The sequence below is a fragment of the Rhodnius prolixus genome, unplaced genomic scaffold (assembly GCF_049639745.1).
Source record: "Rhodnius prolixus isolate KJV_2025 unplaced genomic scaffold, Rpr scaffold_7, whole genome shotgun sequence".
Lineage (NCBI taxonomy): Eukaryota > Metazoa > Arthropoda > Insecta > Hemiptera > Reduviidae > Rhodnius > Rhodnius prolixus.
This window is the reverse complement of record NW_027411582.1, coordinates 12250750-12274095: the sequence shown is the minus strand read 5'-3', so window position 1 is coordinate 12274095 and position 23346 is coordinate 12250750. Positions and strand designations below refer to the sequence as shown.

At 32.6% G+C, this 23346-nt stretch overlaps 1 protein-coding gene across 3 annotated transcripts in view; it reads right to left on the bottom strand.

Moving 5' to 3' along the window:
- The window catches only part of LOC141446993 (uncharacterized), a 297455-nt gene that overhangs the window by 118326 nt on the left and 155783 nt on the right, over positions 1 to 23346 (bottom strand). The window contains exon 1 of one of the 3 annotated variants that reach the window (XR_012454055.1): positions 19215 to 19548. The exons of 1 other annotated variant lie outside the window; for it this stretch is intronic. Coding sequence is in view for 1 of the 2 variants with exons in the window: in XM_074114101.1 (XP_073970202.1) it covers positions 15661 to 16059 (399 nt within the window). In the remaining variant the exon portion in view is untranslated. Of the gene's footprint in view, positions 1 to 15062; positions 16306 to 19214; positions 19549 to 23346 lie in introns of those variants that run through there. One more of the 3 variants, XM_074114101.1, reaches the window with a different exon arrangement.

Below are 23346 nucleotides of genomic sequence, written 5' to 3'. Positions count from 1 at the left end.
TTTTTGGATACCGATAAAACGGAAAAGATAATTGATAAGGGACAGTTATTTTGGGTTAAATAATTGTCAAAGATCTTTCTAGAACTTTAATTTTATTTAAAATGAAATTGATATTCACCAACTTATTCTCAATGTAATTCTCAAGTTTATAACTTATCAATTTTATCAAATTTCGAATTTTATAACATAGTTAATTCTTTACTAACAACATCTAGACTCAATCTACTGAAAATGTGGTTAGTCCTCCGCAGTGCTGGGATAATATCTTTGATCTTATTCGTTTTAGCTTGCATTTTTATTGTATCCCTGATTGGTTTTAGACTAGCGTCCATCATTAACCAGTTAAGCGTGTTTGACGTATATATACGTCAAACCAAATCTCTATTACGGTGCGTTCGACGTGTATACTCCTTGTGAAAAATATAAAATTGCCATTAACTATAAAAACTCGAAATTTTAATAAAATACAATAAGAATATTATTTGGTGGGATGTTTCCTTTATCTTACCAATAGAACTGCCAAGTATTTTATACGGAGGGAGGTGGAGGGAGTCAGCCAAATGATAAGTGGTTGGTACATGTTTGGTCTCCGCATTAGAGACTGGGGAATTATGCACTCAAATAGAAGCTCTCAATCCTTGTGCAATGCCCGTTTTTACCTCTTAGATAGAGGTTCAGCATGATTTCATTTTGCACAGAATTCAAAGCTCTTTTCTTCCTTGTAAAAGCTGTCGCGTCCCTAGTTAACTAGGCAATGCATAATGTAAAGCGGTACAAGAATGCTCTATAATCTGTAAGCCCCCAGAGATTGCAGAAGTTGTAAAAGTTTTGGTTGTTTTGCCCTGCGTTCGACACGTGTATACTCGTCATTGTCTGATTTTAATTCCGCACACTGTGGCGGGATTTTTAAAAACTAAATTCCACGCTTAACTGGTTTTGGATAGTGTTAGTCTGTTTTTAACCCAATTTTTTTTTTCTCACTGTTTGACAAAATGGATTTTGAGAGCTGCGTGTATTGGTTAAACTTATCTTGTTGGTAAGAAGGAATTGGTCACTTCTTTGTGGATAATATCTTTTCTGTGGGCTTATACTCGCAAAATAGCCGCACAAGAGTCTTGCCGAGAGGTAGTAGATGAGTTAGTTTAGCGTTCTATCGATCAAACTTTAACTCGCCACCAACACATCTTTTTGATTTCTAAGTGCTTAAAGTAGTTCTTGAAAAACTTAAGCATACCTAGAGCACATTTACAAAACTTGCAGTTTTTTATTTTTAATCTCTTTTTTTTTTCCACGGGCCAATTTATTTTCAATGAAGTTCTTGAAAGAAATGAGGTTAATCGCACCTTTAACATAAAGATGTAACTAAAAACTATAAAAGAAATCTTAAAAATTCTATACTTAGAAACCTTACTAAATTGTTTCAAACATTATAGCCAAGCATTTATGATTAATAGATAGGGTGAAGAGAGGACTTAGCACACGTTTTAAGTTATATAGCAGTCCAAGACCTTTCCCCCGCTGGTGGAGGGTGGGGTTAATGAACTCTTTCGCTAATAAATCTTAGTTCTGCACAAAATTCAATTTTGTTGGCTGCATTTACATCATTTTAAAGTTAATTTAAAAGAAAATATTGGTTGCTATTAAAGGCTCTTAAGGTGGAATATTCTTCGATTATTTGTTGAGTTAATTTGAATATTTTGCATATTCATTTGTTTACATGGAAAATAAAAAATTTTGATTTGCGCATCTTTTGATTTATTGCTTTGATTTATTTTGTAAGAATTTTATTTGATTTTAGCATAAGTCAAAGTTTGTATTGGAAATTGGTGGTCAATTAAAACTTTCAAATAAATCAAAAGAAGAGGGAATAAACTGGGCAACCTTTTAAAAAAATTTGAAATTCCCTTTTTTGCGATTTACTAAATTTGGATGAAATTTATTACAAATAGAGGTGGGAAAAGTTCTCTCACTTAGTTTTTTAATTTGCATTTACAATCGTGCAATAACTAAAATGATATAAATATGGAATCTTACGAGGGTCGTTTGAAAAGTCCGTGCAAAAATAAAAACTAGTTAATTTTTTGGGGTACCTAAACCTCTCCTTTTAGGCTTATACACTTCGTCCAACGCTGCTCTAGTTTGTTGATCCCTTCCGAATAATAGGATTTGTCCAAGTCTGAAAAATAGCCATTCGTTTCTGCAATCACCTCCTCGTTTGAATAAAATCTTTTTCCCGCCAGCCATTTCTTCATATTGGGGAACAAATAGTAGTCAGAGGGAGCCAAGTCTGGAGAATAGGGGGGATGTGAAACGAGTTGGAACCCTATTTCCATTAATTTTGCGACCACAACTGCTGAGGTGTGAGCTGGTGCGTTGTCGTGATGGAAAAGGACTTTTTTGTGGGCCAATCGTGGGCGTTTTTCTTGCAGCTCGGTTTTCAAACGGTCCAATAACGATGAATAATATGCACCTGTAATAGTTTTACCCTTTTCCAGATAGTAGATGAGGATTATTCCTTGCGAATCCCAAAAGACAGTCGCCATAATCTTACCGGCCGAAGGAACGGTCTTCGCCTTTTTTGGCGCAGATTCCCCCTTGGTAACCCATGGTTTAGATTGTTCTTTGGTCTCAGGAGTGTAGTGATGTATCCATGTTTCATCCACAGTGACGAAACGACGCTTAAAGTCCTGCGGATTCTTCTGGAACAGCTGCAAACCGTCCTTGCAACACTTCACACGATTTCGTTTTTGGTCAAGCGTGAGCAATCGCGGCACCCATCTTGCGGATAGCTTTGTCATGTCCAAATGTTGATGCAAAATATTATGTACCCGTTCATTCGAGATGCCCACAGCACTAGCAATCTCACGCACCTTCACTCTTCTGTCATCCATCACCATATCATGGATTTTATCAATGATTTCTGGAGTAGTAACCTCAACAGGGCGTCAAGAACGTTCAGCGTCACTTGTGCCCATATGGCCACTCCGAAAATTTTGAAACCACTTATAAACTGTTCTAATCGAAGGTGCAGAGTCACCATAATCTTTATCAAGCTTCTCTTTAGTCTCCTGAGGCGTTTTGCCTTTCATAAAGTAGTGTTTAATCAACACACGATATTCTTTTTCGTCCATTTTTTGAAAATCACTCGACTTTCTCGATTCAAACGAATGCCAAACCCAAAGAAATAGACCGATCTGGCTGAAACTTGGTGTGTGTTCTTCCAAGAGATGCTACTAACTAAACATAACCTCGATACGCGCCAGTAGTGCTATCTCTCTGACTTTGCACGGACTTTTCAAACGACCCTCGTATATCCAAATTTATACCCATATTTGGCTGGAAAAAAAACTAATGAACGCTGTCCATTGAATACACGGACTAGAGCAATTAATCTTTAATCCCAAAATCCAGGCTGATTATCTTCTTATCTCTGGATCTAATCCAGCTCTAGAAGTAGGGCTATCTCTCTGCTAAATAATAATTTAAAATGAAAAATTCTTCAAATTTTAATAATCCATTTCAAATTAGTTCGTCAATTTAAATAGTTACACTTGAATTGTGAGAATTTCGTAGTTTGTCTATTATTGCTTTTTAATTTTTCACCAAGTTTTCGATTTATTAATTGAAGTAAAAGAGAGAGAAAATAGTCAAAATTTTCAACTTCACCATTTTTCTTGCCTATTTTGATAGAGCTATCCTCCAGGACAGTTTTATTAATGGTTTATTGACTAATTGATCGTACAGGAAGGATAAAAGACCATAAACAGTAATACAAGTCCTTTATTTTAACGCAATAAAACTTTAAGAGTAACAAATCAGCTTAAGATAAGGATTAACTACGTGGTTAGAGTACTGATGTGCCGTCACAAAAAAAGAAAAAGTCAGTTAATTGGGGATTCCGATTTTATTAAAATTAATAAATCTTGCTAACTTGAATTCATAAAATATTTTTGGGGAGCTCCCATATCCGGTCTCAAGCGACATGAACTTAACTTCCGTTAACGAATGGTGGAAAAGACCAAACACAGACCAACATTCCAAATTTGATTTGAGAATATTAATGTATTTTGCATTATTATAATTTTTTTGAGTACAATATAAAAATTAAACAATAATTTACTTCTATTTGAACGACTATATAAACAGAAATCGTTTACATAATTGACAAATAATGACGGTAATCCGGATGTGGAAATAAACTCCACGGCTAGCTATATATCGCCGCCATAGCTTAACTATAGTTGTTACATTTTTTGTATGTTTGGTTCAAGTTTTATACAAGTATTCGATAAATATTGTGTCCCATTCGGTTCAACTAGTTTGCTTGCCGGCCATGAATTATCATAAGCGATTAAACTGTTTGCTAACACATCCAATGGTGACCATAACTACAGATCGTTTTTCATACATTGCTGACATTCAACACATCCGCAACGCATTTAGAATATATCATCTCTCTCATTCTCTCTTGTGCACAAGAATATATTTCTATTTTTATTCATTTTATTATTTCGATTCAGTTCAATTTGAATTAACATTTGGAAATATTCTCCCATGTTTTTCGAATTAGTAAATCACGCTAGACATTGAACTAAATCTTTTACTCTCTTGACTGTAGCAAATGAAATAGAAGAATGAGATCACCTTGTTTGTCTCAGCCCTGGAAACAGAATTTTCTTCTTTGGATTGCTTTGCTGAAAATACTCGTGTATTTTTCAATGGAATTTCCGATTTTCGATTGAAAATTTTCTCCGGAATGTCTGTTTTTGAGCTCCACTATGTCCGGAAAAAATGATTTTTATAAATTTGCCTAAGGGTACTTGTGTGACTTCGGTACCGTCTTAAGAAGCCACAATAGGGTTTTGGTCTCTTATCTATCGACCGTAATTTTTAATTTAATGAAGCGTTCTTTTTCCAGAACTCTTTTTGGATTTTCCCCAAAACTGCTCAAAACATTTTTTTAAACTTAGTTGCTTAATTTTATATTTCTATAACTTTATTTGGAACCTTTTTTGGGGGGAAGGGAATTTAATCAAATTCATTTGTGTGAGGGAGGATTTTGAGCCTTTAAATTACCATGTTTTGGTCATTTTACTGTCTTGTTACCTGCCTAATAATCATCAGAATCATTTGTAGTTACTCATCAACATGAATAGTGAGTCTCGAGTTCTCAATCTAGGTCTCCTCATGCGAAAGCATTTTCCAGCTTCCTCTGTTTCGAGCTGCAGCTTTCCAAAATAAAAACTGCTGCCATTACTTACACATTTAGATCATCTCAGTTTTGGCTTCTTCATTCGTTTCTTACCTTTCGATCCTTCCATAGATAACGCTCTTTTCCATTTTTATGTACCGTCCAGCTTAGCTAAGCTCAATCTCTAAGCTTACCTTGAACTGGAGAGGATCAAAAAAAGTCTCGGCGAAAGATCGAGCTCTGCAGTACGCTCAGAAGACACATGAGCCGCCTAAGAGTACTTTGTAGGTTTTATGCTAGACTGAGGAATTGACTTAACTCCTTCTAAAGAGACCTAAATAACACCAAGTTTTTATATCAGAATAATTTGAACAACTTTAAGTTTTTTATTTAAATTATTATTATTTTTTTAATTCGAATTTAAAACGCAAAAATTTCTTTCGAAATCTCCCAAAAAAGAAGATGTATTATTACTTAACAATAAAACTATAGTAAAAATACGGTTGAATATAACCAATTATAGATTATTATGATCTGCACAGATATTAACCATATCATTGAAACCGGTTTCCGTAATATTCTATTAAAATTTATTTAATTTATGCAACAGTTCGATCATACGGTAAATCATACGTATATGTGGTGACCTCCATATAAATCTTACAATAAATGGCTACTTTGTAATGGATTTACAAATAATTAATGGATTTCAATAAAAATTAATTTTGTAATATTATAAAATTATTTTTCAAATACAATATTATTATTATACTTTAATAATAATATTGTAAACTAAAGCTAGTTTTAATAGATTTAAAAGTTATTAGCCATAATACTAGTAACTTATTCATTAACGAAAGGGTAAACTACAAAGTTTTCAGGCTTGTAAAAATTGTAGTTTCAATTTAGAATAGTATTTCAATCCATTTTGGTTAATTTCCAAAAATTTTGGGTTAAAAAAATTGAATTACAGACATTTTTTTTTTGTATCCTCAAAAAAAAGGGGTTCATTTTTACTGGATCTGAAATTTGTACCATTATTTTGTTTTTTACTGATTTCAAAAAAATATCGGAAAATATTAGCCACCTGTTTTGTCGGTTTGTTCTGAGTCTTTTTGCCTCCTAGGGGAGCGGGGGAAGATTTTTAGATATAAAATGAGCTGTTTTTAAAATTTTCTTTAACTTTTATAGCCTTTTTTCCAACCTCCATTTTAATATTACTACTTAATCAGAATATTGAAAAAAAAATCTAATATTAAGCCTGGGAAAAACTTATTAGCTTTTATTCAAGCTGAATCTTAGAAATAAAATATTTTAGGGTTAAGCTAGCACCATTTTCGTAAATTATGCCCTTAAAACATAAATAAAAATTGTAATTTAAGTATTATATATTCTGCAAATCATTAAGGGATGATTAGATTACAGAATCTTATCATTTAAATGGTCATTCACCTTGAACTGTCTACAGATGCTGGTATTTTACCTAATGTTTAAGACCATGGTATCAGATACATCTCCATGGAAACGCGTCTTATCTAGTAATACACTTATAATTAAAAAAGATTTGCAGTTACATAGTACTCTTAAATTAGGAAGTGCAATTAACTTCAGCATTTCGCTTTGTTTCATTTCTTTTAATTTACCACTAACTAAAATTGATTTAATGATATCATTAAGTTAAATTGTTCGAGAGCGGAAGGAACAATAAAAATATTTTCATATGGAAAAATTAGAAAAAAAAAATAGAAATAAGAGAAACCAACTTGCAACATAATATAAAAAAAAAATAATACCGTCCAAGACAATCTTGATCGAAGAATTCTTACTAACTTCTCTAGCCAAAGTAATTAACTATTCTTTTGTTGGCTCTCGTCACTTCCTTCGAGACCAGGGAATCAGTTTCCGGCCACCATAATTCACCCGACGAATAAAAAAGGAAACGGCCATTGCCTTCTTATATCTTGGCAATTATTAATATTTTTGTTTCTTTTATTATTATATTAAATTATTTTTAATGTTTCGCTAGAATGACAGCGCTATAATTCAAAAATATTATCGCTTAAAAAAGGGGAAAAAAATGTCTGTAATGTTTCTTTATAATTGTCTTATAAATGAAATGTACGTTCCTGACTAAAAAAAATAATTGAACCATTGCCCTTTTAATTATTATTATTATTATAATTATTTTATTTTTGCAGCATGGATGAAATTATTTATTCAAGTTTTGTGTTTTATTAAGTTTGCATTTGGGAAATCAAGTTCGAAATTCTTCATTGGCCTGATTTGCAGCAATAATTTTAGGCTGAATTCGTGTCTTTCATCAAATTAGCTTAAAATTAAAGCTTGTAGAAGACAATAATTAGACTTGCTCAATAAAAATTATAGCCCTTTACAGCTTTTCAGTTCTTTTGGAAGAATCAGCTAGCTTAAAAGTACCATTAATTGGAGGGGAAATGGTCTTAGCTGGTGTTTTTAATCAGTGAGCTTCATAAGTTCAAACCCATGTTGTCACCAAATGTCGCGAAAGTGGCTAGCTAGTACTGTTACTTCTGCACTTTATTGGCCTTAACTGGAATCTGTAAAAGATAACAGTTCTTGCAATAGAAATATTAGATTTTCACTTCCTCTTACTGAGAAAGGGGTGGTATTGTAATCGTGCTAATTTTTTGTAGCGATTTTTAACGGAAAATATAGGATTTTAAGATCTTCGGTTTCCGATAAATGTCTCTCTGACTTCCTCTGAATGTACAGGGTGAATCAGTAAGTAATGTCATAGGCCTACTGTGTGTTGTATATGTAAGTGGAGTTCAATGACGTATTGGTCAACTTCTTTTTGCAATGAAATTTGTAATTTGGAGTAAATACAAACTATATGAATTTTTGTTTAGATAGTTGTTTAAAATATTTCTTAACATTTTCTCAAATATTTCAGAGAGAACAGAAGTAAATTTTTAAAGTGCAATTTGTAAACCTTTGACTTCCTTATTTTAAGACAATCTACTTTAAAGATTGACTACTGGTCCATCTAAAAGAGTATTCAATGAATTAAACAACTTGGACAAACTAACACTGTTGTGTGTGCTCATGAACACGTTTTCTTGTAAAACAAACGTAATTTCTCATACGAAGATAAAAAGGAATCCTGGAAAATGATATACCGTTTGAAAGCCCATTAGACAAGGAAACTTTTACTAAAAAGTGCCAGCACCTAGGTCTGATAATTGTTCACATAAGGGCCTAATGAGTTTTCTTAAAAATTTCGATTACTTTTATTTTTCCAGTATTCGGAGGAAGATTGAGGCTGTTTAGAGAATAAATTATGCTTCAAAATGGTGTCATTTTTTAGAAAATTTATCTGTCTTTCTAACCGGGTTATCAGAATCAAATTCGGACTAACATTTTCTGAGTAATAACATTTTTATTGGGAAAAAGTAATGATTTTAGAAAAAAAAAATTAAAGTGACGTCACTCAAGGACAGTAGAAAATATGATGTTGGCCAATACGTCATTGAACTCCACTTTAAATGTACTACACACAGCAGGCCTATGGACTTACTTAATGGTTTACCCTGTATAATATCCCTCTTAACTCAAAAACAGAGAAAATTGCTAGATATTACGAAATAATTATTTCTTTTAGATGCTAACAAAGGGCGTCACAATAAGGTTTCCGTTAAAATCGATCTTCTCGAAGCACCACTCTATTGAATCATTTATTAAGTTGCTTTTTTTTTTTTTAAATGGCTGTTTAAACTTATTTTGTTCACTCCAGATCGATTACTCTCGAACACTATCGATCATTCAAACTAATCTACTAATTGTTAGTAAGTAGATCATTATTAAATGGTAAAACAACTTTTAATATATTTTTTTGTTTTGTTTTCAGAAGTGTGAACGGAAGTGGCCAAAAAGCAGCGTGCAGGTGAGTGACATGCATGTTTTATTATTTATTTAATAAAATATTCATAATGTTCACCAGTTTTACGCAGGACTTAGCCCCCCAAAATGCCCTATAACCTACCCAAACAAAATCTAAACTCTAAACTAGACCTCCGTGCTGCCTACACATTAACTCAAAAAGCCTGCCTTCAACAATAAGTATCTCACAACCGCAGCAGGAAACGTTGGTCTCAATTTCTGCTAGAAAAAAAAGTGCCTCACATAGCTTAGATCATGTAGTTAGTACTATAACTTAATGATGTAAGCAAGCCTCTCCAAAAACTTAAAACTAATTAAACACTTCTTTTTTTTTCTGTTCACATCATAATTTGGGTACAGTTAGAGCAGGTTTTTTTTAGTGTGTATGCGTTTTACCGGAAAACACAGCTGATAGTCAATCAACGCAGCTTGCGAAAATAATCTTTCCGATGGCACTGAAGTTGCACAGATACTAAAAATATCTTTCGCCATTCTAGACAAATTTTTGAAGGAATTCTCAAGTGTTTTCCACCATTCTAAAATGTCAACGTCTACTGGTGCTTGGTCTAATTTGGTATAATTTCTGTCTTCCATGCTTCGGTGATATTTTCTGATTTTTGAGCAAATGGTGCAAAAATATTGATGCAGTCGTCGTCGTCGTCAAAAGGTGAATCATCAGATTCTTTATCTTCACCAACAGCCATAACTAATGGAGCGGGAAGTTTGTTGGGAGGTGTATATTTTATTTTACGAATCGACTTGATATAGGAGGCAGATATGTTATTTGGGTATTTCATTTGGCGCGTTTTTAACATCTTTTTGAAATTATATAAAGATATATAACAGTAATAGTAACATATGATGCATTGAAGTGTAAGTAGTTGTCTTCTTTTACACACATTTTCATTACCAATATATAAATTAAAATAATTATTATAAAATAATAACATTTTTTGAAAAGATTATTAATAGCAAACCGCTTTTAATACTTAAACAAAAATTCAAAAAACCGTGATATCTCGACGAGTCCGAGACCGAGATATCTCTAGAAGACCGAGACCGAGATTTGAGCGACCGAGACCGAGATCGAGACTGCATAAAGTCTCGCCTCGTCTCGGTCTCGTGCAGCACTACTTTTTTTGTAAGACGTTCTGTGGTTTTCTGTCTTTTTTTTTTAAAAAAAAGATCGCGGACTATACGCGCTGATTTTTAATATTTAGAATGATGGGGTAATTAAGGACTATTGTGTTTAAGTTATTCTTTTTCTTTTTTATTACTTCCTGTAATAAAAATTATCCTGCCATTTATTATCTATGGTTCAAAATAAAAGTAAAGAAATGAGAGAGTGTGTGAGAGAAAGAGAGAATAAAAGACCACTGATGATGCTGTTGAAAATGACGCTAAAGGTGCCAAGATTTTCGCAATTTACAACCTACATATTATCGCTCAAACTTACTCCCACATTCTATCCAATGAGTGTACACTATAACCTTCCTTCAATGATGTAAGGCTTATTTATTTATATCGATTTTTTTATTGGTTGGCCCCTTCCTCTTGGCTCTAGTATCGTGAGAAGAGGGAAAAATTATTATTTAAAAAAAAAGCCAATATTAGATAACAAAAATAATTCACACGTGGTATCGATATCTGCCGCAATTATTAAAGACCAATAAAAATATTCCTGAAAATAATAGAACAGATCAAATCGTTTCTTTTCAATAAAATGAGGTCAAAATCATAAAATTAACGACCTTCATCTTAATAAAAAGGAAAACATGGCTTTTAAATTTCTGAAAATTTTAATAAATTATTTTTGAAATATGTTGCAATTATTTGTGGCGGATATGCAGGATGATAATGGTATCACTTGTTGATTCTGTATTTCCTTCTTTTTTAATTTGCTTTAATTAAAAATTAAAATTGTAAATATAACTAATCATTATTTATAAGTTGGATAAATCTCTGCATAATTCAATTTTCATTCAAAAAAAAAATTAATTAAAATGGAAACTCACTGATTTTTCTTACATTAATTTCCAATGGTTCTGCACCATTTTCAAAATATCTCTAGTATTAACACCAATTTCAATTCTTAAGAATACGTAATGTAGTTGGGAAAAATTAATACTTTACACTTTGAAAAAGGCACTTTAAAATGAAAATCGCTGCGCTAAAAATTTTCTTAAAAAGAATTTTAAATCTGCAAAAATTAATTAAAAAAAAACAAATAATATATATCTATGTGTATAAACTTAGGATGGAAGATTTGCGAGGAATCGGTCAAATAAAACAACTCGTCTTTTTGTCAACGTTTCGACAAATACGAGGGTCGTTTGAAAAGTCCGTGCAAAGTCAGAAAGATAGCACCACTGGCGCGTATCGAGGTTATGTTTAGTTAGTAGCATCTCTTGGAAGAACACACACCAAGTTTCAGTCAGATCGGTCTATTTCTTTGTGTTTGGCATTCGTTTGAATCGAGGAAGTCGAATGATTTTCAAAAAATGGACGAAAAAGAATTTCGTGTGTTGATTAAACACTACTTTATGAAAGGCAAAACGCCTCAGGAGACTAAAGAGAAGCTTGATAAAGATTATGGTGACTCTGCACTTTCGATTAGAACAGTTTATAAGTGGTTTCAAAATTTTCGGAGTGGCCATATGGGCACAAGTGACGCTGAACGTTCTTGACGCCCTGTTGAGGTTACTACTCCAGAAATCATTGATAAAATCCATGATATGGTGATGGATGACAGAAGAGTGAAGGTGCGTGAGATTGCTAGTGCTGTGGGCATCTCGAATGAACGGGTACATAATATTTTGCATCAATATTTGGACATGACAAAGCTATTCGCAAGATGGGTGCCGCGATTGCTCACGCTTGACCAAAAACGAAATCGTGTGAAGTGTTGCAAGGACGGTTTGCAGCTGTTCCAGAAGAATCCGCAGTACTTTAAGCGTCGTTTCGTCACTGTGGATGAAACATGGATACATCACTACACTCCTGAGACCAAAGAACAATCTAAACAATGGGTTACCAAGGGGGAATCTGCGCCAAAAAAGGCGAAGACCGTTCCTTCGGCCGGAAAGATTATGGCGACTGTCTTTTGGGATTCGCAAGGAATAATCCTCATCGACTATCTGGAAAAGGGTAAAACTATTACAGGTGCATATTATTCATCGTTATTGGACCGTTTGAAAACCGAGCTGCAAGAAAAACGCCCACGATTGGCCCACAAAAAAGTCCCTTTTCCATCACGACAACGCACCAGCTCACACCTCAGCAGTTGTGGTCGCAAAATCAATGTAAATAGGGTTCCAACTCGTTTCACATCCCCTCTTTTCTCCAGACTTGGCTCCCTCGGACTACTATTTGTTCCCCAATATGAAGAAATGGCTGGCGGGAAAAAGATTTTATTCAAACGAGAAGGTGATTGCAGAAACGAATGGCTATTTTTCAGACTTGGACAAATCCTATTATTCGGAAGGGATCAACAAACTAGAGCAGCGTTGGACGAAGTATATAAGCCTAAAAGGAGACTATGTTGAAAAATAAAAAATGTTTACCCCCAAAAATTAAGTAGTTTTTATTTTTGCACGGACTTTTCAAACGACCCTCGTATATCCAGGCCCTGAAGAGGACAATATATTTGTCGAAACGTTGACAAAAAGACGAGTTGTTTTATTTGACCGAATCCTCGCAAATCTTCCATCCTAAGTTTAACAATTTGCGGTCACGAAAACTATATAATCATCTGTGTGTATACTTACTGTGTACGATGTTTAGTTAAGAGTTTTAGGAGCTATTTTCACGTAACAAAAAAAATGAAAAATCTTTTCAGTAAATTGAAAATTTAGGTAGTCTTAATTTAGGAATTTTCCTTCAAACTTTTGGCAACACATTTAAACCTTCTTAATAATATAAATAATAAGAACGAGAACAATTCTTGAAAATGCCGTTTTTGCTCATTTTCAGTAACGGTTTTTCTCGAAATCTATTGGTTGTGATTTGGTGCAAAAAATTTAAAGTTATAAACGAGGATAAGCCCTATTTTTTAACCCGTTGCCGCAAATGACGGCTATAGCCGTCCGATCTTTGTTGATATGTAGGCAAACGACGTCTATAGCCGTCGTGCACATTTTAATTAATAAAAAAAAGTACAGCGTTAGTACGAAGTGTACTAACGCATACACTTGTTAATTATTGAATTAGTAAAGCAAATGCTGTATAGTCGTCACGAAGGTCATAGCCGTCATTTGCTCTGGAAAGAGAAAAAATGACATGATGAGCAAATGACGGTTATAGCCGTCGAGAGGTTTTTTTGGAAAAACCGTGGCCAAATGTGATAATTTTTACTTCCAAACATACAACTTACACTTGATTCCATCTGGCAGTCATAAACAATTGAGAAAAAAAAAGTGTGTTTCTGAGCACGATCATCAAATTAAAAGTGTGCGGCAACGGGTTAAGGAAAATTTGGGAAATTTTTATCTTTTATAGGAAAAGAGGAAAAAATTGTCAAAATTGGGTGTTCTTCAACATTTGACTTTTTCGTGCAACTGCCTTATCGGATAGTTTTGATAAAACACTATCGTACTTTTTATGGTATAGAGATGTAAGAGTACCCATCTCTTGAATCGAGAAGTACCTCTAAGAGGGTTCTTTTTTGAAAAATGTTTAAACAAAAATTTGAAACCAACTTGTGTGGGAGCAAGAAGTTAAAAGAATTTGTGTTTGTTCTCGTTTATCTGTGCTGCAATAAAACATATTGGCGCTATAAAGTAACAACGGAAACACAATGAACGGTAGAAGTAAACTAATGGAGAAGTAACCCCCAGTGGTAACGCTCCAAAACATTGGAGACTGTTAGTCCCACTCTCCATACTAGAGAGGAGATCACGAGGCCCACTATCTTTTAAGGCGTCTTGGGTTATCAGGAAGAGTTCTAGAAGAAAGAGTGTGAGCTAGAGGATTCGCTTGTGATTGCAGGTTAAAATGAAGTTTCCTGTATCGAGTTTTGGCGCCTTGGGTGATAAAAGGCATGTTAAAATCTGAATGTATAGTCTGGTTAGAGATGTAAAATGGAGCTTTTGTAATAGTTCGAAGTATTTTAGATTGAAGAGATTGAATTATTTGGAAATTGATGCGCTTAGTTGAATCCCACGACCAGATGGGTTTTAAAATAGAAGTATGTATTAGTCTTTTTTTACCAAGAGTCAGTTTAGATCTATCGTCTTTCAAATTGTCGAAAGCGTCAAAGGAAATCTTGAAAACTGCTTTAGAAAAAACTTTAAATAAATGAAAATTCCATTCAGTAAATCGACGGAACCGCACAATATGTTGAAATAGCACTTTTGATTGAGTCCGTCCACTCACGGCGCCATTCTCGAAAATTGTCTATCTAAAAAATTAGATATAAACAAACACTTATTTAATGCTAATTCCTAAAGAGATTCAAAATAATTTAAATGGCGATTACATTAAATCACTATTTATGTGCTATTGAAACATGTCATGACCTGTTTTAATAGGAAAACAATATTGAATGAAAGAAATGATTACGAAAATATTTGAGGAATAAATTTTGAAATTTAAATGTCAGATTTAAGTGCTTTAGTTTAACAAAAAGAAAAAGGAAACTATTAAAGGAACTAGGTCGGGGGAAATAATAGAAACGGGAGGTTTCTTTTTTGTTATCTTTAATGTTTTTATTATTTTTAAAAAATTAACATTTTTACTGCAATTGGACATGAAACGGTTAAATTGTTAGCGGGAAGGCGTGTTCTTCAAAACTAAATGTTCTTTGGCAGCTAAAATGTTCGCGGAATGAGGCTAAAGTAAAAGGAGTAACTCTACTCTAGTTTTTGAATGAAATATTAAAAAAAACAAAAAAAAAACCAGAAATATAATATGTAAAGTAGTACTTCCGTTTAAAAAAGCAAACTTTGTGTCAAACCTGATATTCTAGACGTTATTTTATAACCTCCAACTCTTCGAGCTTAACTCCGCCCAGTGGAGACTTAAGGTAAACGTACAAAAATCTAAATACAAAATGTTCGCAATTAAATCGCAACACTTGCACTTCTCTTCACTTTAAACAACACTCCCAACCCAGTTGCGAATCAAGGGAAGTAACTCGAACTTTATCTGGACGAACACATACTCGGAATTATCCGTCGAAGAACGCATGTTTATTGTATCCTTAAGCGGTTTCGAACTTTCATCCATTATGAGAGGCAGAATAATCAGATTAGAGATTTCGACTTCTTCTTGCATTGCACTTGCTGACCGAGTGAGGGAGGTTATATAGTTTGTTTACCTGTGTTTAACAGAAATCATCGAGAACGAATTTTTTAGACATTAAAGTAAAAATTTCATTGTTATAAGAAACGTTTTGAGGCTCTGTATTGAGCATATTTATAGGAAATTTAATGCTCTTTCGTTTGGTATAAGCAGATTTGTTGTAGGATAAAGGATAGAAAAGTTACGGCCGTTTTTATGGTGGAAAACGCGAATATCGACGGAAAAGTTAAAAATGCAAATATCTTGCGACACTATTGAGAATCGGGACCAAGTGAATAGAATAATTTTTGTTGCATTTGAGCTGTTGAATAACCTTCCGAAGAAGTTTCGATTTCTCCTCCGTGTACACCCTGTATATGTACTTGTACATGCATGTGCACCAACAGATATTGAGTGGAATGAACGAACGACCATCCAGTGATGGAAGCCGTTAGTTCGCCAAATTGGCAAGCTGACGCAGCAACCATTCTAGGAGGTCGGCGTTGTGTGTTGAGATGGTCGCACAACTCAACTTTAGTCTGCGTAGTGGATTTGAAGGAAGTGCTTGTAGTAGACATGTTGTGGATCAGAGGGTTGTACTGACTGTAGATTTGAGTGGAGTTCTGTATAGCTAGTTCTATGTATTGGGCTATTTCAGAGATGAGAGGCATATTTAGATCAGAGTGTATAGTATGATTGGAGACGTAGAAAGGAGCGTTAACTATTGTTCTTAGAATTTTAGACTGTAAGGTCTGAAGTCGGTTGATATTCTATTTTTTGGCACTTCCGTGTTATTCAAAATGTTAATAAAATTTTGTAAAAATAAAAATTAATGATACCAAATACTTGTTCAAAGGTTGTCCATGTTTAGTTCGCGCACCACCTCCCAATACACCAACTTTACAACTATAAAAACATTGTGCATGCACTAATTGATTTGATCGTTAAAAAATTAGCCGAATGAAAAAACACCCAACTTTAACCATTTTTACTCTATTTTCCTACAAAAGTTTTAAATTTCCAAATTTTCTTTAAAAAATAAAGAGCATAACCTCGTTTATAAGTGTATTTTTTTTGCATCTACACTAATCGTGTAGATTTTGAGAAAAAGATTGCCCAAAAATGGGTAAAAAGCAGTATTTACAAAAAAATTATTCTGGTTTGTACCTCTTTTTTTGTGTGTAAAAACGCGTGATCCGATTCTCATGCATAAGGAGTCATTGGATTCGAAATGGTTTATTTAAAGTTTTGATGTAGATTTTACCGGTAGTAAATTAATTTTAAGCGTACAACAGCACTACATACAGGAAAAGTACCTACATTTAGATAATTAAAACATTTAACTCACAATTACTTGAAAAAGAACACTTAAAATTTTATGCGAAACATTATTTTCATGAAAATTGAGATTGCTTTTCCTTTTTTTTAAAGTTGTAAGTGAGGAAAACCATAGTTCAAGTTTTCTTTTCATGAAAAATTTAGTAATTTCTGAAGGGGAAAAAATTCTTAAAAAAGGATCCACATGCAGTATTTACTGTAGCGTACGATAATTGAATTGCATCTCCGAATCACTCAGTTTACAGCCCTAGTAATGAGATAGAAGTTTAATTGCCCATTATTTTCGAAAAATGAGTAATCATGTAACAAATAAAATTGCGGAAATAAACATGTAATTTAAACTCTATAAAATTACTATATTAAAAAAAACAATAAAAATAAAGGTTACATTTTATTTGGTATTTACCAATTTGTTTTTTACAAAAAATCATATAAAATCTTATTCAATTAAAAAAAAAACCCATATCGAAAATCTTATCATTCAATGTCGAACGCAATGATTAGTATCGATATCAAAAATAAATTTATTAATATTTGTAAGATGGATATTCTTTTTAGTGTTTTAACTCATTTTGAGTGTAATTTAGCTGATAATAAATTAAAGATAAAATTTATTAATTTAAAAATCACGCTCAAAATATACCATTTAAAATTTTTTGATTTCTTTAGGAAAATAACTTAATTTTGGTATTTATTTTTCAAAAAGCTTGAAATGAACTACAGTTTAAGAATACTTACATCGATTTCTATGAATGGAAGTTATGCGATTATAGAAGATTCTTGAAATTAAATACCTATTACCGGAAGTGATCTCAAATTTCGGAATGTAATGTTCGGATAATTTTAAAAATGTGTAAACAGTGAAAGAACTTTCAAAATCGTTTGAGATTTTTTTTTTGGGGGAGAGAAGAAACGGAAGGATTGAGAAAGTTGAGATATGTTCGGTCTATTTCCGGTAAATTTTGGCAATTTATTGGTCCCCAAAAGTTCTCCCAATAAGCAGAAGTAAAAAAAAAATACACTAAGGGGCGGCCAAAGAATTCGTTGTGCATAACCATATCTAGTAGCCGAGTACGTCACCAGTCGCCACAACAAGATCCTGATTGTATAATAGAAATCTGCATAATACTATAGTCGTGATCATCTACCTATAAGACGATAAATATCAGTTCATAATACTACAGTCCTGATTCAATATTATCATCGCCATAATCATCATACTATGGAAGTTTTTGATTTGTATTTGATTGGGTGGAACAGTGAATAAGTGAATTCTTTCCAAATAGTGCTAACAACCTCTCATAGTAACTATCAATCAACGATGTAAACATAGTTTTCAATTTTTACTCGAACAAAACTATAATTTTGGAATTTCGTTATATAGTTTTAGACATTTTTTCTTTTTAAGTAAGACTTTATTTTTGCGCTAAATGCAACAAAAAATTATAAAAAGAAGTTATACAGAATTTTATTTTAAGCCCTTCTAGAAAAAATTTAAATAATAGTCAAATTTTTCTAGTTCTAAGTAATAATAAATAAAATGGGCTGTTAAAAAATTATGGGTTTAAATTAATTTCAAACTAGATATATTTATTAAAAATTTAAATTACAATTTATGATTCGTACAAGGTTTAAATCGACTAGTTTTTATTTGACGCCTTTGCGATTCATTGAACGAAAACAAAAAAATAGAATTGAACGAAATTGACTTGTTCAAAGTGTAAATGGACATTAGGTAAAGCAGTTAGTGTAGTGCGACCCGCAAAACTTTGGTGTATTGCGTGATAATAGAATCGATTCACTGTTAAGATCTAGCGATTTCAGTACTTATATGCGTTTTTATTTTAAATGATTACTTATGCACTGCATATCCGTTAGTGATCGTTAGTTGAACGTAATAGAATCGTTTAGAATTAGAAATTGAAACAAATATGATCGCGAATTTCTCTTCATTAAATGTAACGAAGAATTGATTCTGAAATTAGAATCAATTCCAAACTAAATCGTTATTCATTAAAAAAACTTACTCAACAAAACGCCTGACGATTAAAACTTTAAAAAATTTACGAAATAACTACTACAGAAGTTGAAAATAATGTTTTTTTAGTACAAATTTAAGCACAATCATTTACTGAAGTGTGTATAATAATTTCGTTTTGATAAAATAAATAAAATATAAAACCGGAAACCGGAAAGACTGATTCTGCTAACAAATTTCGCAGGAACGATTCGTGGATTCCAGTTTAAAAAGACGATTTTTTAAAAAATGATTTTTATTTATTAATATTTTTTTAAATAATTACAAAATGTAAAGTGGGACACATAATTGCGTTTTATATTTATACAAGTGTGATGATAAAAACGAAATTAATGTTGGTGATTCTAAAATAGAAAAGTGGGCCAAGGAAATATAGTTTTTTAATTTTTTTTTTTAAATTAAATTAAATTTAAAAAAAATATGAAACTGTTAAATTTTAAACTGGCTTACCTCATTAAAATAATGGTATTTTTTTTTCTAAATTTTTTAAATTAAAATTTAATCTTTAAAATATTATTTATTCCACCGAAAATCACAATTTGATTTCATTAAAACTAAATAATAATTTTAGTTTTTAAAAAAATGATAAGTTCGTCTTCAAAAATAAAGAAAATCTTCAACGAATGAGCAGAAGTCGATAAGAGAAATCCTAACAGCATTTAGAAATACATCCCAGAAACGCGTATCACCGTGAAGTATTTTTTATTCACACAAAAGAGAGAGAAAAAAAAAGAGTAAAATAATGCTGCGTGAGTAACTTTTGTGTTCATGTCCAATAATATACTAAAGGAGTTGTAGAAGCCCAGAGTTCAACACCCATCCGAAATCTAACCTTGGACATCCCCACCACAATAACTGACCTGGCCCAATATTCAGCTTAAACTTTTGTGAGTCTGGTCCATGGTTCCTTTTCTTAGAAAAGAACAGAAAAAAAAAAAACTGCCGGAGTGGGGGCATGGGTCGGAAAATTTTTGTTCGATAAAACTGGTTGTTCACTGAACGGGGATGTCATCAATAAATGCAGCTATTGTTATGGGCTTATTCGCTAAGCCCTTCCCTTAGTTTAAGAATTCATTGTAAACGGTCCAGGTCTTGTGTGATAAATCTACATCATCCCTCTAGGATTGATGAAAGAAAACTAGGTCATGTGCGAAAGACTTCCTCAATTTTTTGTGTACTGCCCTATTGTCATTTTGGGGTATACAACGTTAAAGATGTTTAGAACAGGAAATGCACTTTTTGTTGCCCGGACAGATGGGGTAACAGCAATTTTGTTATCCATATAAGCTTTGATCAGGAAGTGAGGCTCAATTAATGCGTTTTTTTTTGTTTTTTTTAATCAAAAAATGCAACTGCATCTGGCCGTAAAACTGGATTAGTCACTTTCTTTCATAATGTTCTCCACCTAAGATCGTTGCAACACGGTACTTAATGCTAAAACAGGAATATTTAAATTTCAGCAGCTTTTTTTAGTACAAAAAAAAAAGGGATTTATTTGAAAAATGATTGAGGTCGCACCTGTTCTAGAAACGCCATAGTTCTTTTTTGTCGTGATGAACCAGCTTTACGACTTTGGGTCGTCAACCGGTTTCCGATATTTTCATCCTTGAAGTCACGTAAAACAGGGAAATAATAAAATATTCTGAAATTTGTAAACCAGCAAATAAAAGCAGTTATAACGGAAACAGTATTTGAAAAGATAGACATTTTATTTTTTGAACTTTTTAATTATTAAATCTTGTTTCTGAATTCTCGCTACATATAAAAACTCCACGCAATGCAGAAGTCAGTAATTACAACCTGTCCATCAGAAACCTTTCTTTTAATCCTCATAGCAGACTAAAATGGTGGTAACCACGCGACCATCTCAACACAACTAAAGGGTAGTTACTGTAAAAGTTCGCCATTATGGTGACCTAACGGCTTCCATCATTTACTTTAGATCCTAAACACTCAAGTGAACTGAAGTCCACAGACACTACCGACAACATGAAAGAACTTAAACAATATTGTAACTATCACTAGGACAATAAAAGACTTTTTAGGCTATCCGGGAATGTGACATTGAACTGGTGGGGTTCAACCAAAAATTTTGTTTCCAAAGGATCCCTAGTCCTTGCAGTCTAAGGGTACGTTTACAACGGAACTGTGAGTATAGATGATAGCAGAGATTATAGGTGATAGAGTAAAATATAATCGCTGATTAGTGTGCTCAACGGAGCTGTGATACATGCAACATGTCCGAGTAGTGAAGAAGAGTTTTTATGTTCAGCAGCAACGAAATGGTATATTTTAAAGAAAAAACGCTTTAGAAAATATCATGTACTTCCCATAAATAAAAAACGAAGCACTTTGGGTGAATAAGGAACTTCGAAATTATCCGGATCGTTTTTTAGAATATGTGAAGATGGGTCCACCCACATTCGACTATATTTTAGAAAAAATAAGGTCAAAATTAAGAAAACTTTGGAAAAATTGTCATGGAAATCCTATAACCATAGAAGAAAAACTAGTGATTACTCTTAGGTAAGTAATGGTTTTATTGAAAAAAAACAACAAATAAATACACATGAAAATAAATGTAAGCACGATTTAAAAAACAAAATATTGTTTAAAAGTAAATAATAAAATAATAACCAAAAATAATGAGTAAAGACAGCACTAATTAATTTTTCTACCTCCATTTTGAAGCTCCGATACTGGAGTTCAGCTAGCAGAAAAATGAAAAATTTAATTCTATCATCTATGCTCGTTTATAGCAGCGCGTATGAGTCACTAGTCGCAGCTTCGTTGTACACGCTCACATTCGAATGTATTATGTTTTTCTTTAAGCGCTGATGCCTCACTGCTACCATCTCCGCTATCATCTATGCTCACAGCTCCGTTGTGAACGTACCCTAAGTTAAAGCTCCTTTCTATTTCACCAATCAAACCATTCACACAGAACCTTTCCAAGAAATTGCACCATAATTTGCTATCTCATCTAAATCCTTCTTCTTTCTTCTTGGACACTCTTCTAGATAACACCCCTAGACATCTTTATAAACATACAATTTCATATTTAAGTTTTAAAGTATGAAAAATAATGTTAACAATTTATACATTCAAATTTATTGTATATAATGTCTGACAAAAAGTATGAAATCAAACTTATTGCAAAATATTTATCTGCATTATTGTCCAATTGATAAAATGGCCATATGCCACAACAATAGTTCGTTAAAATGTAAAAATGTGGACTAGAAAAAACTAGCCTAGGAAATAGTCACAATTATTCATTGATTTATACATCTAATTTCCATAAAATATAAGTTAACTGAATAACCATAAGCAAACAAAATATAATAATGAAAAAGGGTGTAAAATATGAGAGGGCGAACCCTCATGGTTTTTTAAAAATCAAACTGCTACTTCTTTACCAATCAATTTATTGAGTTAAATTTAAAGAATAACGACGTAACTATGCCCTAATCCACGTTCTATGGATTAGGGCATAATGCATGGATTTTATTTCTCTCTTCTTTAAAGATTTTGCTTAGCCGAATGCTTAGCATAATTGTTACCATAAGAGTAGACTGATTCCCATTTAACAGGATCTAGAGTTGTTGTTTTCGTTTAACAATTAACGCGTTCCTTAAAGTACGATGTTGGTCAGAAATAAAACTTTTTTAACTCTAAAATTCTTGACTAATTATATGCGTAATTTGTACTCCTACTTCTTTTTGCCTAAATAAAACTTAAAAATGGATCTCTAGCTTTGTTTCCAAACATGTGGCGCAGAATCTCTGGTGTCCTTCAGCTGTAAGATGTTCTTTAATAGGAAAGTTATTGAAAAACCATATACGGGGATAACCTATATATATATTTTTTTGCCATAACACTTATATACATGATATATTTATCTATAAAATGTATCTGTACTACTCCAGTTTGGACTTAGCTGAACGTTAACTTGTAATTATTTGATTATAAATCTACCAATTTAATCTGTTTAGAGGACACGTTTTATTGCTAATTTAGATTGTGCAATTTCTGTATCAAGAAAAAGTAGTAAAAACTACTGTAATTTAATAATGTTTGATAGCACAGAAAATATTTGCTTTTTTTTTCGTTTGTTTTTTTAAGTCAATTAAATAAAATCCAAGGCTTGACTGAGAATCGATCTCAGTACCACAAAATATTAAGACAGGCCTTGACGGGCCCCGTTGGGTTAATCCTGCAGGAACCCAACGCAGGACGGCATTCAGAGTTCAAATGTAGTATCTGGGTTTTATGCGGCCACTAATTGTGCATCAGAATTTTTGTTAATTTTTCACGATCGTTGCACATTCTTTTGAACAAGGAAAATTGATAATAATACACTGCTCCACAAAAAAAGTGGCGCACTTTAAAAATGCGTTATTTTTTTTTTCTCTGGAACTTTTTTGTTCTACATTTTATTTTAGTTAGCAAATATAAGAAGTATAAAGTTACGTGAGGGCTAAAATTAAATAGAAAATGATCTAAAAGAAATAGAAACCTTTAATTTAACAAAAAAGTACTTCTCGGCAAAAAATGAGTTTAGAAAAAAAATGTATTTCTT